A 21,154-nucleotide genomic window follows, 5' to 3' on the forward strand; every position below is an offset into this window, starting at 1 on the left:
GCGTAATTTGTTTTATATTTTTATGTTATACAGTAAGTGTATATGGTTCTTATTAATTTTACTTTAGAATCCTAGAAGAATTTCACACGCAGTTAATCTACAAGTTTCAGAAGCTGGGAATAAACGTAATTCTTTCTGCTCCTTACAACTGAATCATGGCCCTGATCACGTATCATGGTTTGAAATAATATAATTGTTTGTACGTGGACAGTTAATTCAATTCATTCCTAAATATATTTATGAACCATTGGAACTCTATATTTCCTGTGAGAAGAGTCAAAATTGTTGGGCATATCTCGTACGGTATATCGCGTGGTGAACTCCTCTCCCTATTTCCTGAGAAATTAACTACTGTATTTTCCATACCGCAAATTGGGGTAAACTCGGCCGCTGAGGTAAACTTAAAAATAAAAAAGGGGAAGATTTAAACCTTAATTTGACAGACATTGATTTATGAATTTAATTATTTTTCAATTTTTTTATTATTATTTTGAGTCGCTAATAGTGCTGATATTATGGTTTAAATTTTTATGGAAAGTTTACCCCATTTTACATTACATTTCCAGTTTTCACATATAAGCTTAATTTTAACTTACCCTAGCTATATAATACGTAATTTACATGCACTTACTGTTATTATGACGTAGGTGAGAACAAATGAATACACAATTTTGTTGAAAAAATTGTAACTTCAATTAACTCAGAAAATGTAGGCCTAATTTTATTTTCAGAGCAGAAGTGGTGTAAGTCAAAAATGGGTAATGAGAGTTAAAGTAAACATTCTGTAAAATACAGCGCAAAGTAGCAATTAATATGGAATTTATTTAAACTATTAGTAGTCAGTGAATAACACGAAGGATATATTAATTGCTACCTTGCGCTGTATTTTACAGAATTTTTACTTTAAACCTCATTACCTAATTTTGACTTATACCACTTCTGCTCTGAACGGCTCAAATAATCACTGGTAATGTAAAATCAACACCAATAACAGTCATGCATATTATTAGAGAAAAGATTGCTTTTTATATTAAATTTAAAAAGGCTCTTTTATTTCTTGAGAACCTAATACGTCTGCCACGTGAATCTACACCAACACATCAGAAATTTATCAACACAGTCTGGATTTATTCAAGTAGTGAATATTTTGCAAAAGGATTATAATACGCCATGAATTCTTGAAAAATTAACACCATAATCCCTACTTGAATGCAATATAACATTAAACTTTTGAAAAATATAAAGAAAAAAACACGAATACAAAAATTATGGAATTACTTGCATTAAAAACTGTAGATATGTTATCCAAATCGGAATGGTTACACATTTTACCAGGGGCGGCCCGTCCTTATGTGCTACAGTGCTACAGCACAATGATAATTTTTGCTCAAATAATGTATTTGCAATACCACCATAGTATCTGATCTGCCATTTGACAATTTTCCGTGGTTATGTTCATGACGCGTTATAGAGTGTTTAGTCTTCGCTCTTAGCTCTTTGGTGCCTCAGGGGGTACAATGTGCTACTCAAAACTCTAAATGAGAATGTAGACAATTAATGCGCATGTGCGAAGCTGATATCACTGCCCTGATTGGCTATTTTTACGCGGGGAAGTGCTGTAGTCAGCTTCAGCACAACACAGCTTGGAGATTGCAAAAGTAAAGCGTAACGAGAGAATGCTTGTTTGTGGAAGAACTCGGAACTATTTACAATGTAGGCCTATTTGGTAATTCAAGTGTCCGACTGCTGCTGCCGTCTACCTGGTTTTTGAGGTTCCTCCTGAATCAGTCGGCAAGCGACGGAGAATGGAATCCCAGAAAACTGAAGCCAAGGAAGTATGTGACCGTATAATTCAGAAAACTACTCACCGTTTCCAGTCTTTAAGCTATCTAGATGCAACAAAATTATTAAACAGCAAATTTTCTGGAAATTTTTGGATAGCCTAATTTTCCTGAATGCTAACTTGAAGTTGCTCTCAACAGCTATACTGTACTGAACAAAAGAGTGTTAAAGACACAACTTTGAGTTCTATACGGAATACCTGCCTTCCGGAATATAGATGGAGCTGTTCAATTGTTACGATACATAGCCTCCAACAATTCACAGGATCCATTCTGTGAAGTAACACTGTCAATAGAAAAGAGTATGATGTCCAAGATGGAGGGTTTAACACCAGGGTAATTGACAGGTTCTGCAGTAGGAAGGAACGTCGTATGGATTTCATATTTCGTCACTAGGCGAGTCTCAAATTAAGATAAATACATATAAGTGTATACAGTAGGCCAATATAGAAATTGTAGCACACTCATTATTTTGACCACCAACCGCTACTGCTGATTTTACACATGATTTCTGCAAAACAATAATATAATGTAACAGGTATTTACTTTGTTTTTATTTAAACTTTCCTTCCTGACATACAAATAGGTAACTGATAACTAACAAATGTTTTATAGAACACAATGCGTAGGCTACCTACAGCGTGGATTATAGGTTATGACTGAGTTATGATTTTCTCTTGGTCTTTAGGGAATCTGAAGAACGGCAAATTCGGAGATTTAAACTTGTTGTTACTGCAATTTTCGTCATTGCACACATTGTCTTTATTCCGACGCATAATTAAAACGTTATTATAACATCTCGCATACCTTTAAAGCACGTGCTGGCTGTATCAACCCTATGACCAGTGCCTTGCCTGCCGCTTGAGCGCTAGTGTCGTGAATGGTGGCAAAAAAAAAGTGTTGAAGTTGCGCGACTGTATATATTAGACTGTGATATAATCGCCCGCCATTTTAGCTCTTTAGTTGGCGTTCGCAGAAAGCACACGAAGACGTTATTTGCCGCTCAATTATTTGCTGAATTACATTGCGTTTGATTTATTATCATAGGAGTTACGACATGATAATGTTTAACGGTGTTGCAAATAGATTCCTCGTATGGTAGCTCGGAAACGTAAGAACAAAAATGGCGAATGGTACTACCTACCTAGACTTTATAGAGCTTTCACTTTCTAAGACGTAAGCAAAGAGACGGAGTCACGCCGGAAATAACAGAGTCGGGATTATAGTGAGGGACATCCAATGTTGTAGATAGGTCGATGTTAACACGCAATCGGAAAAAAAAAAGGAAAGAAAGAAAGAAAGAAAAGAAAGAAAGAAAACAGGCAGCAACTTGAGTGGCATTGGAAAAAAACAAAGTTACAGCACCTGTGTATCAAAAATCCCAACCTATCTATACTGGATGACCGATAAAAGATTTTTGTTATTGTTTCTTTTTTAACTCACTTATTTAAATTAATGTAAATTCTGCGCTTGGTGGGTTGCACAGAGTGTCTCTATACGTGGTTTTATATGGTTGATAAGCCAACACGTAAATTATCTTCAAGATGCAGCAGTCTGTTCCTTTTTTTTTTTAGATTTCACTATTTTCATGGCAGAAAAATGCTGATTCACAGAAGTATGAATTTGAAAACGGCAGTTCTAAACACATTTTTAGTTTACTCGGCACCATCGACTGATTTGGCAAAACATTACCGCATATAAGACACTCGGGATTTTGTTTATATTCTTCTCCACGCCATGTAAAACCATATTACAAGTATTCATCACTATATTTACAAAACGCAGTACGTTTTTGTGAACCCTGAAGGGAATTTTCACTCACATTATCTGAATTAGCATTGCTGTCATCTAACCCGGAACTTGATTCATATTTTCTTTCTCGAATTAAACATTTCTTCATGATAAAATCTAAATAAAGCACTTTTGATAACAGTCGTGATATCAACCGCTCACACGTACATACTGAAACTGACAAGTATGTTGTGATGATTCTAAACTCTTTTTTTTTTTTTTTTGCTAAGTCGGAAAAGTAAACGAATTACAAAGCATTGTTGCTAGTGTTCACTTTCATTGGAATTATCGCCAGGCAGAAAAATTAAACTGAGCATTGTTGCAGGTGTTCACGTTTCATTGGTAAAGTCTGTTTCAAAATAAAATGTACCATATCAAAGATTTTGTTGTAAATAAAACATGCGCTGTAAAGAGACTTTCTTGATGGCATCAATTTTTATTTCAGTTCCAAAATTCCGCGACACACTCCAAGGGGCTGCGCGACACATCGGTTGGGAACTTCTGGACTAAACAAAAGCTCTTGCATCGCAAATGCGTAGATGTTAACAAAGAACTTAGTAGATCTCGTCTTCGTTCAGTTCCACATAAGCCACTTCTGCTCTTTAGCTACATTTCACTTCAGCTTCAAAATATTCGAAAAAACGTAGGGCCTATGTGTATTGTTTAAAATCTGTCAAAACAATTCACAACAGTAACTAAAATATTGTTAATATTAAATTAAACCATGATATCCTAAATTATGTTTGGTAGAGACTTTGTCTCGTGCTAAACCCACGTTGTGAGAGTCCCACCATGTGCCCGTTTAGTACTTAAATCACGTGAAAGTCGAAAATAAAGATACCATACCTGGTAAATTGCTCCAGCTATTCCAAGTAATGAAGAAGCTACACACACAGTATTATACAAGTCGGAATGAAATTCCATCAAGAAATTCACAGGTGAATCCGTTGTGTTAGGACGATGACAGCAAAAAGTTTGTATTGTAGGATCTGCCATGTTTGATGACTGCGTGCTTGTCTTGCTGTCGTTTATGTAACTTGTATCTTGAACTACAGGTAACCTGAAGCTGTAGAAGTGGGGAGTTTAGGGAACGACCCGTTGCGCATGCCCCACATATACAACAAAGACAGATGAACTGCTTTAATTATACAGCAGTTTAACGGCGACAGACATTGTGGAAGCCGATTAATATATTTTGTAACATTGATAAAGCGACATAATCCTATGGCATGCAGCCGGAATTGGAAGTATGACACGTGAAAATTAATTGCGAATTACAGATTATCTTGGAGTTAGGTTTTAATCAGGACAGTTTAAGTTCCCTGGAAATAATAAAATGAATCTCTGGTTATGGTGGGCTAACATTACGTAACGGTTAAGGTACAATCTAAACCACTGTTGTGTTCGAATACCACTTAACGTAAGAATGTTTTTGTTTATTTTTAATAGGCTATTTAACGACACTATATCAATACAGTATGCAGCTGTCTTAAGATCGATGGGACTGGTGCTAGCAAAACGGTGTTTGTGGAGACAAAGGATTATCAGACATTCGCCTCACATTTGGGGAAAACTTCGAAACAAACCCAGCCAGGTAATCAACGCTAGCAGATTCGAACCTATTATTATTATTATTATTATTATTATTATTATTACTAGTAATTATTATTATTATTATTATTATTATTATTATTATTATTATTATTATTATTAATTTATTGGTTATGGGATTTGGAACTTGGAACGTAACTAGACTTTATAGGACAGGAGGGATAACATTAGTAACAAAAGAACTAGCCAGATATAAATAAACTTCGTGGGAGTACAAGAGGTTAGGTTAGATGGGAATGGCATATCACAAATAGATTACTTGTTCTATTATGGGGAGGGAAACAATAATCACCAATTAGGAACAGGATTCTTTGTTCATAAAAGAAGGTGAATGTTACTTATGTTCCGCCCATTATAGGAACTGCACTTGAACTGCCAACATAGAAAACAAAAAGCACACTCAATCGCTTTCACCTTCATCTTGACGGGATAATAAAAGCCTAAACTAACCTAACCTAACCTAAGTGCGTCGGTGTCTATTCTAAAATTGAAGTCAACGCTCAGTGGGCGGTAGATACTTTACATTGACCTAAAAGAATAAAATCAGCAGTAAAAAAGGTCGAATTTAGGTTATCATATTTAGTACTTAAGGGTTGATGGTGCGATATCAAATGCTCACGCCCCTTCAGAAGAGAAAGACGATCATATAAAGGATAGCTTCTATGAGGAATTGGAACACACTTTTGAGCAGTTATCTAGATATCACATGAAAATTTTATTGAGAGATTTCAATGCTAAAGTAGGACGGGAGGATATTTTTAAACCGACTATTGGAAAAGAGAGCCTACGCATAACTAGTAATGACAATGGAATTAGGTTAGTCAACTTTGCCACATCAACAAATTTAATTGTCAAAAGTACAACATTCCCCCATAAGGATATACATAAATATACCTGGACTTCTCCAGATGGATTGACACAAAACCAAATACAGTAGAACCCCGATTATCCGTCACCCTATTAACCGATCAGCGGATTATCCGACTGTCTTTCTCTCACTCCATTTTCTTTATTTGCTGCGGAAAAAAAAGTATGTAGTGCTATTCCTTATATTAGTACCTATTCTTTTCTAGAGTCTGTTATTATAAGCCTTTATCCTTACATATTACAAGTGTACTGTCAGCAATAGGAACAGTTACCGGTAGGCCTACTTGAAAGTGTTTTTCCCAAATTGTGAAATAATCACTACCTGCTTTCAAAGAAATGGTCCCAAACACTTCCGCAAAATTTAGAGCAAACTCGTGCAGCATTCAGTCTTTATTCTACTGTTCGAGTGCTCGTACTACATAATTTCTATCCAAATTATCTTCCACGGGTGTCAAAAGTGTTTTACTATCAAAATAAAATACAAATAGGCCCTAAATAATTGATCGATATGGGAAAAGACAAATCACGGCTCCTCTCGCATCAGAATACGAGATTGAAATTACATTGTGCGCGATTTAATTAAAAACAAGAATGAAGTGTGTAAAATCTGCAAATCTACAACAAGAAACCTCTACTATTCTTATCTTGGCCCTTATAAAACCATTGTTGACAACCGGACTTATATTATTACCGGTAAACTTCTGATTCACAATCTAGCATGTTAAACACACAGTGGAAATTATGAAACTGTGTTATGCACTTAATTTACGAAAATATTTTATGATACGGATTATCCGATGTTTTCGGTTAACCGTTCAGTTCACCCCCTTGATTATCACGGATAATATAGGTTCTACTGTAGATCACATCTTGATAGATAAACGAAGACATACTAGTATAGCAGACATTCGAACTTTCAGGGGGGCAGACTGTAATTCTGACCATTATTTAGTAATTGGAGAATTAAGAGAAAGATTATCAGTAGCCAAGCGAGTAGAGCAACAAGTTAATATTAATAGATTCAATATCCTGAAATTAAAGGACGAGGAAACTAAGTAACATTATCAGATCGAAATTTCAAATAGGTTAGCCACTTTAGAAAGCTCCGACGAAGTTGAGAAAGAGCTATACATTAATAGCGAGTGGAAAAATATCAGAGATACTACCAAAATTACAGCTGAGTAGAGCATAGGTTATTATGAAACTAAGAAAAAGAAACCGTGGTTTGATGAAGATTGTTGCACAATAGTAGAAAGAAGGAAACAGGCAAAATTGAAATTCTTACAGGATCCAGTTGAGGAGAATAGAGATAATTATTTCAATGGAAGACAGGAAGCAAATCGTACACTTAGGAATAGGAAGAGAGATTACTTGAAGGAAACACTGAATGAGGTAGAAACAAATAGTAAGAATAAAAACATTCGAGATTTATATAAGGGTATAAAGGAATTTAAGAACGGATATCAGCCAAGGGTAAACGTGGATCAAGGATGAGAATGGTGACTTGTTTGCAGACTATCATTCAATTCTTAACAGGTGGAAGAACTATTTTGGACAACTACTAAATGTACATAGGCCAAATAGAAATGATCGAGACGAAATTCAAATACAAACTGCTGAGCCATTTATACCCGAACCCACACTTTCTGAAGTCGAAATTGCGATAGAAAATCTGAAAAAGTATAAGTCTCCAGGTATCGACCAAATTCCAGCTGAATTAATACAAGAGGGTGGAAGCGCATTATCTACCGAAATTTATAAGCTTATACTTGCTATTTGGGAAAAGGAAATTGTACCATAACAATGGAAGGAGTCCATAATTGCACCTATTTTTAAGAAGGGGGACAAGACTGTGGTAACTTTCGAGGAATATCACTTTTGTTGACGTCGTACAAAATTTTCTCCAATATTCTTTTGAGAAGATTAACTCCGTATGTAGATGAAATTATTGGAGATCATGAGTGTGGTTTTAGGCGTAATACATCGACTATTGATCAGATTTTTTGTATTCGACAGATATTGGAGAAAAAATGGGAGTTACGGGTACAGTACATCAGTTATTCATAGATTTCAAAAAGGCATATGACTCGGTTAAGAGAGAAGTTTTATATAATATTCTTATTGAATTTGGTATTCCCAAGAAACTAGTTCGATTAACTAAAATGTGTCTTAATAAAACTTACAGCAGAGACCTTATAGGCCAACTTCTGTCTGATGCTTTTCCAATTCATTGTGGGCTAAAGCAAGGAGATGCACTATCACCTTTACTTTTTAACTTCGCTCTAGAATATGCCATTAGTAAAGTTCAGGATAACACAGAGGATTTAGAATTGAACGAGTTACATCAGCTTCTTGTCTATGCAGATGACGTGAATATGTTAGGAGAAAATCCACGAACGATTAGGGAAAACACGGAAATTGTACTTGAAGCAAGTGAAGCGATAGGTTTGGAAGTAAACCCCTAAAAGACAAAGTATATGATTATGTCTTGTGACCAGAATATTGTACGAAATGGAAATATAAAAATTGGAGATTTATCTTTCGAAGAGGTGGAAAAATTCAAATATCTTGGAGCAACAGTAACAAATATAAATGACACTCGGGAGGAAATTAAACGCAGAATAAAATAATATGAGAAATGCGTGTTATTATTCGGTTGAGAAGCTTTTGTCATCTAGTCTGCTGTCAAAAAATCTTAAAGTTAGAATTTATAAAACAGTTATATTACCGGTTGTTCTGTATGGTTGTGAAACTTGGACTCTCACTTTGAGAGAGGAACATGGATTAAGGATGTTTGAGAATAAGATTTTTAGGAAAATATTTGGGGCTAAAAGGAATGAAGTTACAGGAGAATGGAGAAAGTTACACAACGCAGAACTGCGTGCATTATATTCTTCATTTGACATAATTAGGAATATTAAATCCAGACGTTTGAGATGGGCAGGGCATGTAGCACGCATGGGCGAATCCAGAAATGCATATAGAGTGTTAGTTGGAAGGCCGGAGGAAAAAAGCCCTTTGGGGAGGCCGAGACGTAGATAGGAGGATAGTATTAAAATGGATTTGAGGGAGGTGGGATTAATGTTGCACAGGACAGGGACCGATGGCGGGCTTATGTGAGGGCGGCAATGATCCTGTGGGTTCCTTAGAAGCCATTTGTAAGTAAATAATAATAATAATAATAATAATAATAATAATAATAATAATAGTTTTGTCATCATCATCATCATCATCATCATCATCATCATCATCATAACCGTGGTCATCTTTACTCAGACGTATTAGACTTCCTAACCTTCCCCAGTAAGCTATTCCATTCAAACTGGATTCAAAGGCTTTGTTAGGTCCAAAGTCTATTTTCCAACTATGAGCATTTTCAGCACTTTCAAATAGTAAGTAGTTTAGTAAGTAAGCAAGTCCTTGAGTGCCCGGCTAGCTCAGTCGGTAGAGCATGAGACTCTTAATCTCAGGGTCGTGGGTTCGAGCCCCACGTTGGGCGAGTTTTTTTACGGTAAATGTCAAAGTTTTTAGTTGAACAACGAGCAAGAAAATACAGAAACGACATAGAAATATTTGAAACAGTTCCTCGCATTCCCCAGTGGCGCAATTGGTTAGCGCACGGTACTTATAAGACAGTGCTCGTATCTGAACCGAGAGATGCCGGGGTTGTGAGTTCGAGCCTCACCTGGGGAAAATATTTTAAAACCAAGTACCATTTTAAATCTCTTATTTAATGATGCTATATCAATTAGGCCTATATTAAAATGGATTTGAGGGAGGTGGGATATGATGATAGAGATTGGATTAATCTTGCACAACATAAGGACTGATGGCTGGCTTATGTGAGGGCGACAATGAATCTGCGGGTTCCTTAAAAGCCATTTGTAAGTAAGTATTATTAATTTATTATTAATTGTATTTTTATTAATATTGTGTTTATTATTTATTGTCATTATTGAGTGTAATTAGCAGGCCTTGGTCTAGGGTCACCGAGTCACAAGACTGAAGTTTGGAAAGCACGGAGTATAAATGACGTCACGACCCGTGGAGTGGGGTGGCACTGCGAGCGTACAGTTGGTTTCGTAACAAAGTGCATTACCATCTTTTTATTGGTGCTTGACGTGGTTCACCATACGTACTTGAAATCCTGTGACTAAACAAGTATATTTTATCTTATTTCATTTATTTATTTCTTTATTTAAATATTTATGTATCCATATTTGTGTTAGTGTTAATTTCACAGTTTTATAATTCACAGTCCTGAGGAACATGTGGAAAATTAAGAACACCAAGCGTTTCCTTCAAACGAACTTATGAAGAAGTTCAGAAAGGAAGGAAAAAATGCATTTTAAAAATTGTGCAAAAAAGTATGACAGACAGAACTCTATTCTTTGAAAAACACTGTAATAGTAAAAGGCACATGGAAAATATTAAATTACACAGTCAAGAGAGGCCTTCAACATCAAAATCAGATATAGAAAATTAAAAAAGTATTCATTGACTTTTGTGTATGTGCTAAATGCTGGTACATGTCAATATTCCATTCAGCAAGGTCAAAAATTAAGTATTTCAAAGCATTTCTTGAAAAAAAAATTATATATATATATATATATAGAGTGAAAATTGGAGATGCTTTTCTTGTGATGCATTGCGAATGTGCTTTGTAATTCGGTGCAATGAATTATGAAGAAAATTATTTTATGCACTGTATACTTTTCCTTTTCTTCTATCACACAGAAAATGATTATTTTACTCGCATATTTTTGAAGCATGTTTAGTATAATGTAAGTTGAAACACGTAATTATTTTCTGTAGTAGAAATACATTGTATTATATCATATCTGTAAACGTGAACACTTATTTTGTGTCCTACTGTGACTGAATGTTTACATGTTGAGGCAAGGAGTAACTGCGCGCTCCATCTCCATTCCCTCGATCTACACAATACAGTAGTCCGCGTGTTCGTAACTTCATGCGCTTCTGTGTTCTGGACTGAAGCCTGGCAATTAGTTACCACTGCCACCGAGTATTTACCCATTTGCAGTGTGAGCAAAACCTCGAAGTGCAAGTCCCGTCAGTTATTCCTAGACCTCGTCAGTAACTATACAGAATTATTAAAAGCCACCATACATAGCAGATTCGTACCCACTGTTCTGTGAACGAGTACAGCTGCAGCTTCGTGATGTTCTCGACTTCACCCGTGGCATCCAGTTCGCCTACGAGGCTAACTTTTACGTCAGTGGTGAAGTCAATATCGACAAAATGTCCGGTATTGGAGTGATAATGAATCCCCTCTGGATGAACGCTTCCAAAATGCAAGGTTATGGTTTGGTGTGGGATTTCGGACACCAAAGTCATTGACACCATCTCCATCGACGGCAGCTTAACCGCAGAGAGCCACTGGCATGCTCCAGGGTACAATGATGTCCTTGGTTCTGGACGAGAACGGTATATATTTCCCATTTTCTTTTAAGAAAACGGCGCGCCCTCCATTACAGCGTGTGCAGTGATGAATTCAGAGCGTCCCGGGAAGAAGGGGATTTCTTCTGCACTCCGGAGATTAAGACTTATTTTAACTAAAAAAATATAAATAATTTATACAATTTTATATTTCAATTTGATATGACTTTTCAGTAACTAAAATTCTGTTATGTAGATTTTCAGGTAGTTGTTCCCTTGAAGGTTGGTGGTCTGCTGGCCGATCTTGATTGGTTGAAATTTAAGTAGTCTGAATTTTCAGTCTTGATTATTACATTTAAGAAGTCAGTTGTGTTGTGTTTTTATTGGCATAGTTTCAGTGTTAGTTCCTTCCTACGTATAGAAGCAAACTGAAGGGTATTGGGAGAATAGGAGGAATGTCCATTTTTTAGCGATGTTATGGTATGTAGCGCATTCTGTAGTTGACAACTGTGTCTACAGAATTGTCCTGCCACAAAAAATTTTAAAATGGAAATGTTCGTGTAAGGTCACTTTAAACATTTGGAACACTAGTTAAAAGCGGAAATGTTGAGGTATAAGCTACATATAATTGATCATACTTCAAGGACAACAGGCCATTTGAGGCTTCTCAGATAGTGCGTTGTATCGTGGCCGAAAGTTTTTATTTTTTTTTTTTATTTTATTGGGTTATTTTACGACGCTGTATCAACATCTCAGGTTATTTAGCGTCTGAATGAAATGAAGGTGATAATGCCGGTGAAATGAGTCCGGGGTCCAGCACCGAAAGTTACCCAGCATTTGCTCATATTGGGTTGAGGGAAAACCCCGGAAAAAACCTCAACCAGGTAACTTGCCCCAACCGGGATTCGAACCCGGGCCACCTGCTTTCGCAGCCAGACGCGCTGACCGTTACTCCACAGGTGTGGACTGGCCGAAATTGATGAAAAGTTTAAGAGGAGTTGAATATGAGAAGTTTTAATTTGAACATGGATGAGATACGAAAGTTACATTTTAATTGAAAAATCCATAGTGACACTTGTGGCGGACAAGTTCGCCGTTGGGTTTTTTTTTCGGGATTCTCCCGTTTTCCCATATTAAGCATATACATCATTCCGTCAACATTTCTCAATTTCGTTATCATTCAATAGCATTCCCCGAAGGCCGGCTGGCGACGCACGGAGGGGCCTGGCGTAGGGACGAGCAGAGTGACTTGCTCGAAAGCTGGATATGCAGCGAACCTTAGTGTAGTCAGCCGGTGTAGGTATGAAAATGCGCCTAGCTTGAGGGTTAGCACAATAGATCGTGAAAGGTCGCAGTACTGGGTCGTAATGTCCTCCCGAAATTCCATTCTATTCTAAACTCGAAGAGAAAGGGCCAGACATAGATTACACGGTGAAAAAAAAAACACTTTTGTAGTATCAGAGTAGTTGAAAACTTATATTTGCGCTAGTCTCCAATATTTAATTAGTCTACATTTTGTTCCAGTGTGATAGTAGGGGAGACTGTTGTACCTCTAATCACTTTTCACATTTTATTTATTTTTTTAATTTTGGGAAATGAAATTTTTTAAATAAAAAATGCTTGAAATAATTATTGAAGATTCCTTTACAACTTCCTGTATGTATTTTCCTGTTTTGCAGATCTATTAAGGATGGAAAAAATAAAACGAAGGGATATGTAATGTGTTCAAAGGTACAACAGATTCATGTACCTTGGAACATACTCTCTCTTGAGTTGGAACACATGGAATATAGGTGGGAATATAGCTGTAAAACTGATAATCATATTTTAAATGTACAGTATTTGCAATCATAAAGCAGAGCAGGCTTCTCTGATTGAGATTTTATTTCCTGGAGGAGCAATAACTGCTTCAACAGCTTTCTTCAAGGCATCCGGATCAATTTGGGACCTCTTAACTCCAGACTTACTTAGTGACATGATCTTAAAATAAAAGAAAACCAAAAACTGATAGTATTGTGTACCTTGGAACATATTCCATGGTACAACATGTTTTGTGTTCAAAGGTACAAGAAGGGTGCACTTTTAAACAAATATGGTTCCCAAAACTAGAGATTCGAATAAATCGTGGAAATTAAAATATGTTATTGCTCACCACGTGATAGGGAACACATTGTACTTGAAAGATATTAACAAATACAATCTGGTTTTGTGTTAGAAAACATAATATATCAATGAACGAAATGTTTACTTTTGGTAGGCTACTAAAAAAACTTCTTTTGTCTATAGAACTCACACTTTGCAGTAAATCAAACTGAAACTACGACCAGAGCTACTTAGCGGCTTTCTCTACAATCTACTTCAATTTGACCCTTCTACGTAGCAGCAAAAATTAAAAAACAAAAAAATGTTCAATGGTACACTATGCTAAAGGTACAACAGTCTCCCCTAGATTATCTATACTTCGTAAATAATAATAATAATAATAATAATAATAATAATAATAATAATAATAATAATAATAAAAGAAATGATATATTGTTACGCAAAACTTGAGATCTACTTTGGAGAGTTTTTGGACACCCTTGCATGTCAGAGGCTCTTGGTCACGGGAGACGGTCTCGTGATATCTGTTTACTCGCGCACACATGACTGCTCTTGTTTTCCTACGGCTTCTGCGAGTTCAGGAAGTGTTTGACGTGCATCGTAGACTTGTCACTTCACTCTGCTATTATACAGACTCATTTCTACATACGAGGCACATTATAAAATAGTATGCAGCTGAGATTTATGATAAAATACAAATTCTTAGAACGTGTCCATGACACAATTTTATTACCTTTTTGCTATCATCTTCGTCTCCAAAAATAGAGCATCTACGTGTCTGCATAACACTGAATCGATAGTCCGCCACGTGGTTTGTCCAGACATTGATAGATGACAGTGATGGTGATTGTACACTATATACTCATAGATCTGCATCGTCGTCATCACTATCATCATTTTCATAGTTTAAATTTTGAACCGACAATTTGTTGCGCTCTCAAGCAGAAAACGAGCCACTCTATCCCGTTCTTGGGCTTCCTTCAGTTCTATGTCCATTAGGACTTTACGTCAGTGACTGTTTTGGTATTCGATTTATCTTGTCTACATTCTTTAATTTTCTCTATTACGTTGAATTATAAGATGAATTTTTTCCTAATATTTTCATTTTTTTTCTAGTAGAGACTAACCAGCTAGATGTCTTAGAAACCTCACTTGTGTAGTTTTTTATTTTAGCTTATTTATTTTGGTTGTGACAGTCAATATACAATTTTGTGACCCAAACAACTGAAGTTTTACAAAATCATTGCTACGCCGTGTTATTATATGGATAATGAAACAAAATTACAAAATAAAAAACTCAACCATTACAGAAACACTAATTCATTCAAATATTACATGCCCATAAGAAGGGATTTTTTAATATTCTTCTCTTGGAGCTACACATTCATTTCATGAATTTTATCCTGTAAAAATACTTTCGTTGTTACTTTATTTTACGGAACATGGAAAATAATCTGTTCTTTATGAGTAGTATGTTCGCATCCAGCAGAATTCGTTTTATCTTAACAAAATCACGTATAAAACGGATTTTTTTAAATTCACTCTCCGCTACAATGCATCTGTTCATACAATTTTATGTGTGAGTTGCATGTCTAGATGATATTCAAAGACATAGGGACCGGTCAGCTGATGTCTTTCCTTTTCAGAGGCACCGAAGCTCCCAGATTCTTCCTTTCGTGACGGGAAAATGACTATTTGAAGGCTAAAGGGGAATGCGTTGTGGATGCCGAAGGCGACTTGGCGAGATAGCACAATAGGCACAAAAAGCCTACTTTTAGGCTGCCTGGTAAGCACTTCTACCTTTATTAGGCGTACTTATTAAAAACCTATATAATGTATAAAGAGTAAGGATTATGAAGCTACAAAACTCGCTTTCGAAATTTTCACAGACATACATACTGTATTTCAGCATGCCTGTGTGTACAGAATTTTCTCGAAAACGGTTGGTCGGATTTTGTTGATATTCAGTACTTGTACCTGCTCGCTAATACGGGAATGTTTCACATAAAATATAATAGTATTTAGTAACAAAAACGACAGTGGATTTGAGTAAATCCCTATGATTGCGAATAGGGTCTATATAGGAATTGTTGTTTAGTCAACTGTCCGAAGACAGGTCTGAACCTCACAAGTATACCAACAAGAACCTTAATCAGAGGTGATATATGAATTAGGGTATGTAATTAGAATATTTAATAAATGCAATTTGCTTAAGATTTAAGTGTAACTAATGAACGGAATGAAATAAGGTAAATAACATTCTTTCATCCAATAATAATAATAATAATAATAATAATAATAATAATAATACTAATAATAATAATAATAATAATACCTTTAACATACCTTTAAGTAATTATGTCCGGCAGTCATGAGACCTTGATAATCCTAACCCCTTTTCGAATAAGAGAAGCCTATATTGTTTGTGTGATCCATGGGGATGCATGATACAAGTGAACAGGGAATTATGATACGTGTATCAGTCATCCCTGCGTGAAACTGTATTTGCATTCATTATCCCTTCTACAACAGACCACAATAATTATACGACTAAACTTAACCAACAAATTCTCAGGAACGGTCGTAGAGAGGAGATGCTCCCTCCCGTAAGCGGATGAAGATATGCGTCTTGACCTGAATATGGCTATTGAATGAGATGAGAAAGATAAATGATACAATATGAAAATCTAAATTCTTTTTCTACACGCGAAGGGAAGGAAAATGAAAATTCCAATCCGGTATTTGCCTAAGTAACTGTGAAAAACCACGGAAAAACTACAGCCAGGTTGGTCGGTCCGGGAATCGAACCACGGACCTCCCGAATGTGAGTCCAATGCGATACGGGCGGGTTATGACGACTCTCTGCACGTCGGCCACACTAAGGCCTATTGTGCACCCCAAGGTGTATGGGATGAATGAGGATGAGAGTACCAGCCCACAGGCTGCATGTGACCCCTTATCCGCTCACCCTACGCATGAGCCAACTCGCTCGGTATCTCTTCCTTTAACCCCACGCGTCATTCACATGTTAAGGTAGAGGAGATTTGTAGTGGTGGAATTCAACGCGATGTCGTTCGGAAAATTACCATTTTAAAGAGAAACGGGAAAATTGATATGTGCTTCTGTAAAACAGTCACAAGCACGCGAGCCTTCTCTGCGTGTATGAGTTCTGTGTTTGGTTCTACATATGTGAGCAAACATTCTCGAAAATAAACTTCATTAAGAGCGACAGTCGCTCTATATTGACAGAATCGCATCTAATTTCCTTTAACAGAAATGAGTATCAGGGGCATTTTCTTGGGAATAAAGGCGGCGGTCACGTAGGACTGACATCTCTACTACCATTAAATGTCGACTGTCAGTAAAGGGGGAGCCTTAACCCCTCTCCACCCTCTGGACCGATTAGGCCTGTCTTGAGGATGACTTTACCTTTACCTTTATGTGAGTAATGCGAAGTTTATATTAATTTCTGTAGTTACGCATTTATTGTACACACGTCTGTTTCGCTTCCGCGTCAAAGCACAAATGAATAACTTTTGTAAATATATTGCAACCCCACCGTATAATAACTATGTATAGACCTATATGCGGCTTTGTATGTACAGAAACAGACCCATTTACATTGTTGGTATCGCATATGACGTAAGCATTTCCATGGCAAAGTCAGTGTAATTTCTCTTCCACAGAATAATTTAATTTTTGTTATTAGTATACTAGGTCGAATATCTAACGTTACGTGTGAAAAATAATGCGTGTACATTTGAAATCAAGAACACACAATTACGACCAATCCGAATCAAGTAGGCTATAACAGTTTTCTTCGTGATTTTCTGTATCACGAAGGATAGACCGACAAATGAAGCAGTGTAGTTCGTAGAAGAAAAAAGAAATTATTACGAAGATGACACGTATACTCTCATACTTGTTACGCGTTCTACAGCTAATATTAATTTATGTTGCGAATAATATTATTGTTTATGATTTATTTTCTTGAATCGTTATTCAAATGAAGGCGTACCTAAATGAAACAATAAGTATAACATGCTCTCAAATACAGTATAAACACAGTCTAGTATATACAGTCACGAAGCTCAATACGTAGTAAATATGCATACATAGATAGTTGCTAACCACTAGGATCTCTGCTATTGCCTCATTACAGACAATGCGAAATAGTACATGCACAGTCTATTATTCCTAGTACCCTCATAAACTCAAGCTTCGTGAGTATATACTAGACTGTGGTATAAAGATAGATTTTCGTTTATTGGATTGCATACAAAAAGCTCTCCTTACATTTCCAAAAGTAAGGCTTTTAACTTCATTTATACACTGTATGAATTAAGTAAGGGAGACTGGGTATATTTGTTACACAGGGATATATGAGCCATGTTGGCCTGATCATTGGCATTACTGTTCTGTGATAGTTTATTGTCATTTGCAGCAAGTGTGGAGTTGAAGAATGTGATCTATGGGTAGAGCTAGAATTGCAATCCTGATCGATGTAAGTAAGTTTTACGTAAAATATTTCTCACTATTTGTCAATAATATGAATAAGATTTATCAATAATCATTTTGTCAGATTTCAATCTATATAGCTACATACCTTTAAGTAATTATGTCCGGCAGCCATGAGACCTAGATTGTCCTAACCCCTTTTCGAGTAAGAGTATATTGTTTATGAGTTCCACTTCCATGGGGATGCATGATACAAGTGGACAGGGGATATGTGATACGTGTATCAGTGATCTCTGCGTGAAACTGTATTTGCATTCATCACCCCTTCCACATCCTCTGATTGAGGTTCTGGCTGATATGTACATCTATTTTCAGGCAATACATCTCACTTGACGCTTTATCAACGTCTTAGGTTATTTAGCGTCTGAATGAGATGACGCTGATAATGCCGGTGAAATGAGTGCAGGGTACATCATCGATAGTTACCCAGCATTTGCTCATATTGGGTTGAGGAAAAACCTCAACCAGGTAACTTGCCCCAACCGGGAATCGAACCCGGGCCACCTGGTTTCGCGGCCAGACGCGCAAACCATTACTCCACAGGTGTGGACTCACTTCATGATATGTGTCAGAGAAAGAATAATTGTTTGTATGTGTAATATGTAGCTAGTCGGCGATGTATGCAATGGAGGGGGGAAAGGAATTGGCCACCCTACCCTATTATCTCCTAGCATAGTTGCCTCATAAGTTGTACCTTCTTGTTATCACTTGCGAGGTTCAGACATGTCTTCGGACAGTTGAATAAACAACAACAAGCCTTTCTACAACAGACCACAATGATTATACGACTAAACTTAACCAACAAATTCGGATTATATGCATTACATGCTTAATGGTATGTAAATGACAAAGCACGTCTAAATGTAATATAATATACATTATTTTGAAATACTTAATCCTTTGCAGCATAGTGTTTGTTCAGGAGAACCACCGTTTTCTTTCTTTCTAAATTTTATGTCACAGATATTCCACCAAGGAACCACCTCTTGAGTATACATAGAGGTGCTATCTAGATTTTGAAATTGTGTGCAGAGTTAAAATGTTGAAAAAAATTGAATGAAGCTTTATTATGATCCATGAAATTAAAAACATAAAAAATTAATTTGTGCTGCAGAAGGTTAAATGCACAATTTCTCATTTAAATGCAATTGGTTAAAATTAACTGATGATAATACTAAATGTACAAACAAAACATATTCCTGTTGTAGTCTTAGCAGATTAGCGATACTTTAGTCATGAATAAAATTATTTAAATACTGTCTTTTAAAACATATTATTATAAAAAAATCAGATTAAATGCCTTATTCTTGTATTGGTATTTAGGTATGATTAATACGACTATATGTAAAAATTAAATCATCCATAACACTCTGAGAAGTATAAAAATGCATAATTTCCGTTTTAAGTAAAATTGACTACATTGATATCATAATAAAAACTAAAACAAATCTAATTTATCATACAAATATAAAGGTAAGTCACTGTTGTAATTAATTTCAACTATAGGCTAACGTGCGCCAGAGCTCTGCTTCCCCCCCTCCCACCAGTTTCGTTATATTATGCTATAGGTACTGAAGATGTCCAGGCCTATAGCCTGAGAAGGGAAATCAATATAGAGCGACTGACGCTCTTAATGAAGTTTATTTTCGAGATTGTTTGCTCACATATTATGTAGGTAGCTTATGTAGAACCAAACATAGACCTCATACGTGCAGATAAGACTCGCGTGCCTATAACTTTTTACAGAAGTACGTATTCATTTCTCTATTGCTCTTTAAAATGGTAATTTTCCGAAAGACATCCTGTTGAATTCCAACACTACTTAATCTCCTCTACCTTAACATGTGAATGACACGTGGGGTTAAAAGTAGGGATACGGATGGAATTGGCTCCTGCGTATCTAATGGGACTCACATTCGGGAGGTCCGTGGTTCGATTCACGGACCGACCAACCTGGCTGTGGTTTTTTTGTGGTTTTTCACAGTTACTTAGGCAAATGCCGGGTTGGAATTTTAATTTCCCTTCCCTTCCCGTGTAGAAAAAGAATTTAGATTTTCATATATCAATCATCTTTCTCATCTCATTTAATAGCCATATTCAGGTCAAGATGCATGTCTTCATCCGCTTACGGGAGGGAGCGTCCTCTCTACAACCGTTCCTGAGTTCCCAGCCTTCCGCAATATCTCTGCCAGGATTAATTCCTTAAGAGCACTTCCAAGGGCTCTTCGACACCTTGGAAGGGCGTTAGAATGGATCCTGTGTTGCCTGGTCATCTTAGCGCTATGAACTTAGAGCGGGGAAGGTAGGAGGCCTCCATTGGGTCAGCGGATGAGGGGTCACATGCGGCCGGTGGGCTGGTACATCCTTATCCTCAGTCATCCCATATACTTTGGGGTGCACAATAGACCTCAGTATGGCCGACGTGCAAAGGGTCGTCCTAACCCGCCCGTAGCCACCGTGACCTAACCTAACCTAAAGAAAGGGATGAATGACATATTCCGGTTTGTGACGTTTGCCACAACTGGCGCTCAGTTTTGCATCCCTGGCTTAGAATCTCATTATAAAGAACAAACATACTTTAACGTCCATGATGTCATGTTTAAATATCAAATTTCGTAAATAGAAAAAATTAATACGGCATTAGAAATGATTACATTATGCGTTTAACTACATTATGTGAATTTGTTACAATGAAATTAAATACTAGAAACAATTACTTTGTAGATTAAAAGAATTAATTTTGTGTTCAACTAGAAATCGGAAGTGTTTATTTGGTTGCATAGTAAATTATTTAATTAATAAATTTATATTGAACGATAGGCCAATAGAATGAAGTGTACCGATATTCGTTAATATTTCACAAATAATTTCATCTGGAAATTATGCATATGAAATGCAGCAACTTTTACTTTAGTAATATGTAGATTATAGTAGAAGCCTTATACCGAAATAAAATCGTATTTACGCGTAGTTGTGACTTACTCGAGATTATCTCGGACGGTTTTCTTCTTAATTTTGCTGAC

At 36.4% G+C, this 21,154-nt stretch overlaps 1 protein-coding gene and 2 non-coding genes across 3 annotated transcripts in view; 2 read left to right on the forward strand and 1 right to left on the reverse strand.

Annotated features, from left to right (window-relative positions):
- Nucleotides 1–4,656, reverse strand: part of LOC138704851 (G-protein coupled receptor 143-like) — a 31,024-nt gene extending 26,368 nt beyond the window's left edge. Inside the window, exon 1 of the mRNA XM_069833165.1 lies at nucleotides 4,479–4,656. Coding sequence (XP_069689266.1) covers nucleotides 4,479–4,628 — 150 coding nt within the window. The 5' untranslated portion in view covers nucleotides 4,629–4,656. The remainder of the gene's footprint in view (nucleotides 1–4,478) is intronic.
- Nucleotides 4,657–9,536: 4,880 nt separating this feature from the next.
- TRNAK-CUU (transfer RNA lysine (anticodon CUU)) lies at nucleotides 9,537–9,609 on the forward strand. The gene has a single exon. It is a non-coding gene; the product is annotated as a tRNA-Lys (tRNA).
- A 93-nt stretch (nucleotides 9,610–9,702) lies between these two features.
- On the forward strand, nucleotides 9,703–9,803 carry TRNAI-UAU (transfer RNA isoleucine (anticodon UAU)). Its single transcript has 2 exons — nucleotides 9,703–9,740; nucleotides 9,768–9,803. It is a non-coding gene; the product is annotated as a tRNA-Ile (tRNA).
- The last annotated feature ends 11,351 nt before the right edge of the window (nucleotides 9,804–21,154 follow it).

The sequence above is a fragment of the Periplaneta americana genome, chromosome 8, assembly GCF_040183065.1.
Source record: "Periplaneta americana isolate PAMFEO1 chromosome 8, P.americana_PAMFEO1_priV1, whole genome shotgun sequence".
Taxonomy (NCBI): Eukaryota; Metazoa; Arthropoda; class Insecta; order Blattodea; family Blattidae; genus Periplaneta; species Periplaneta americana.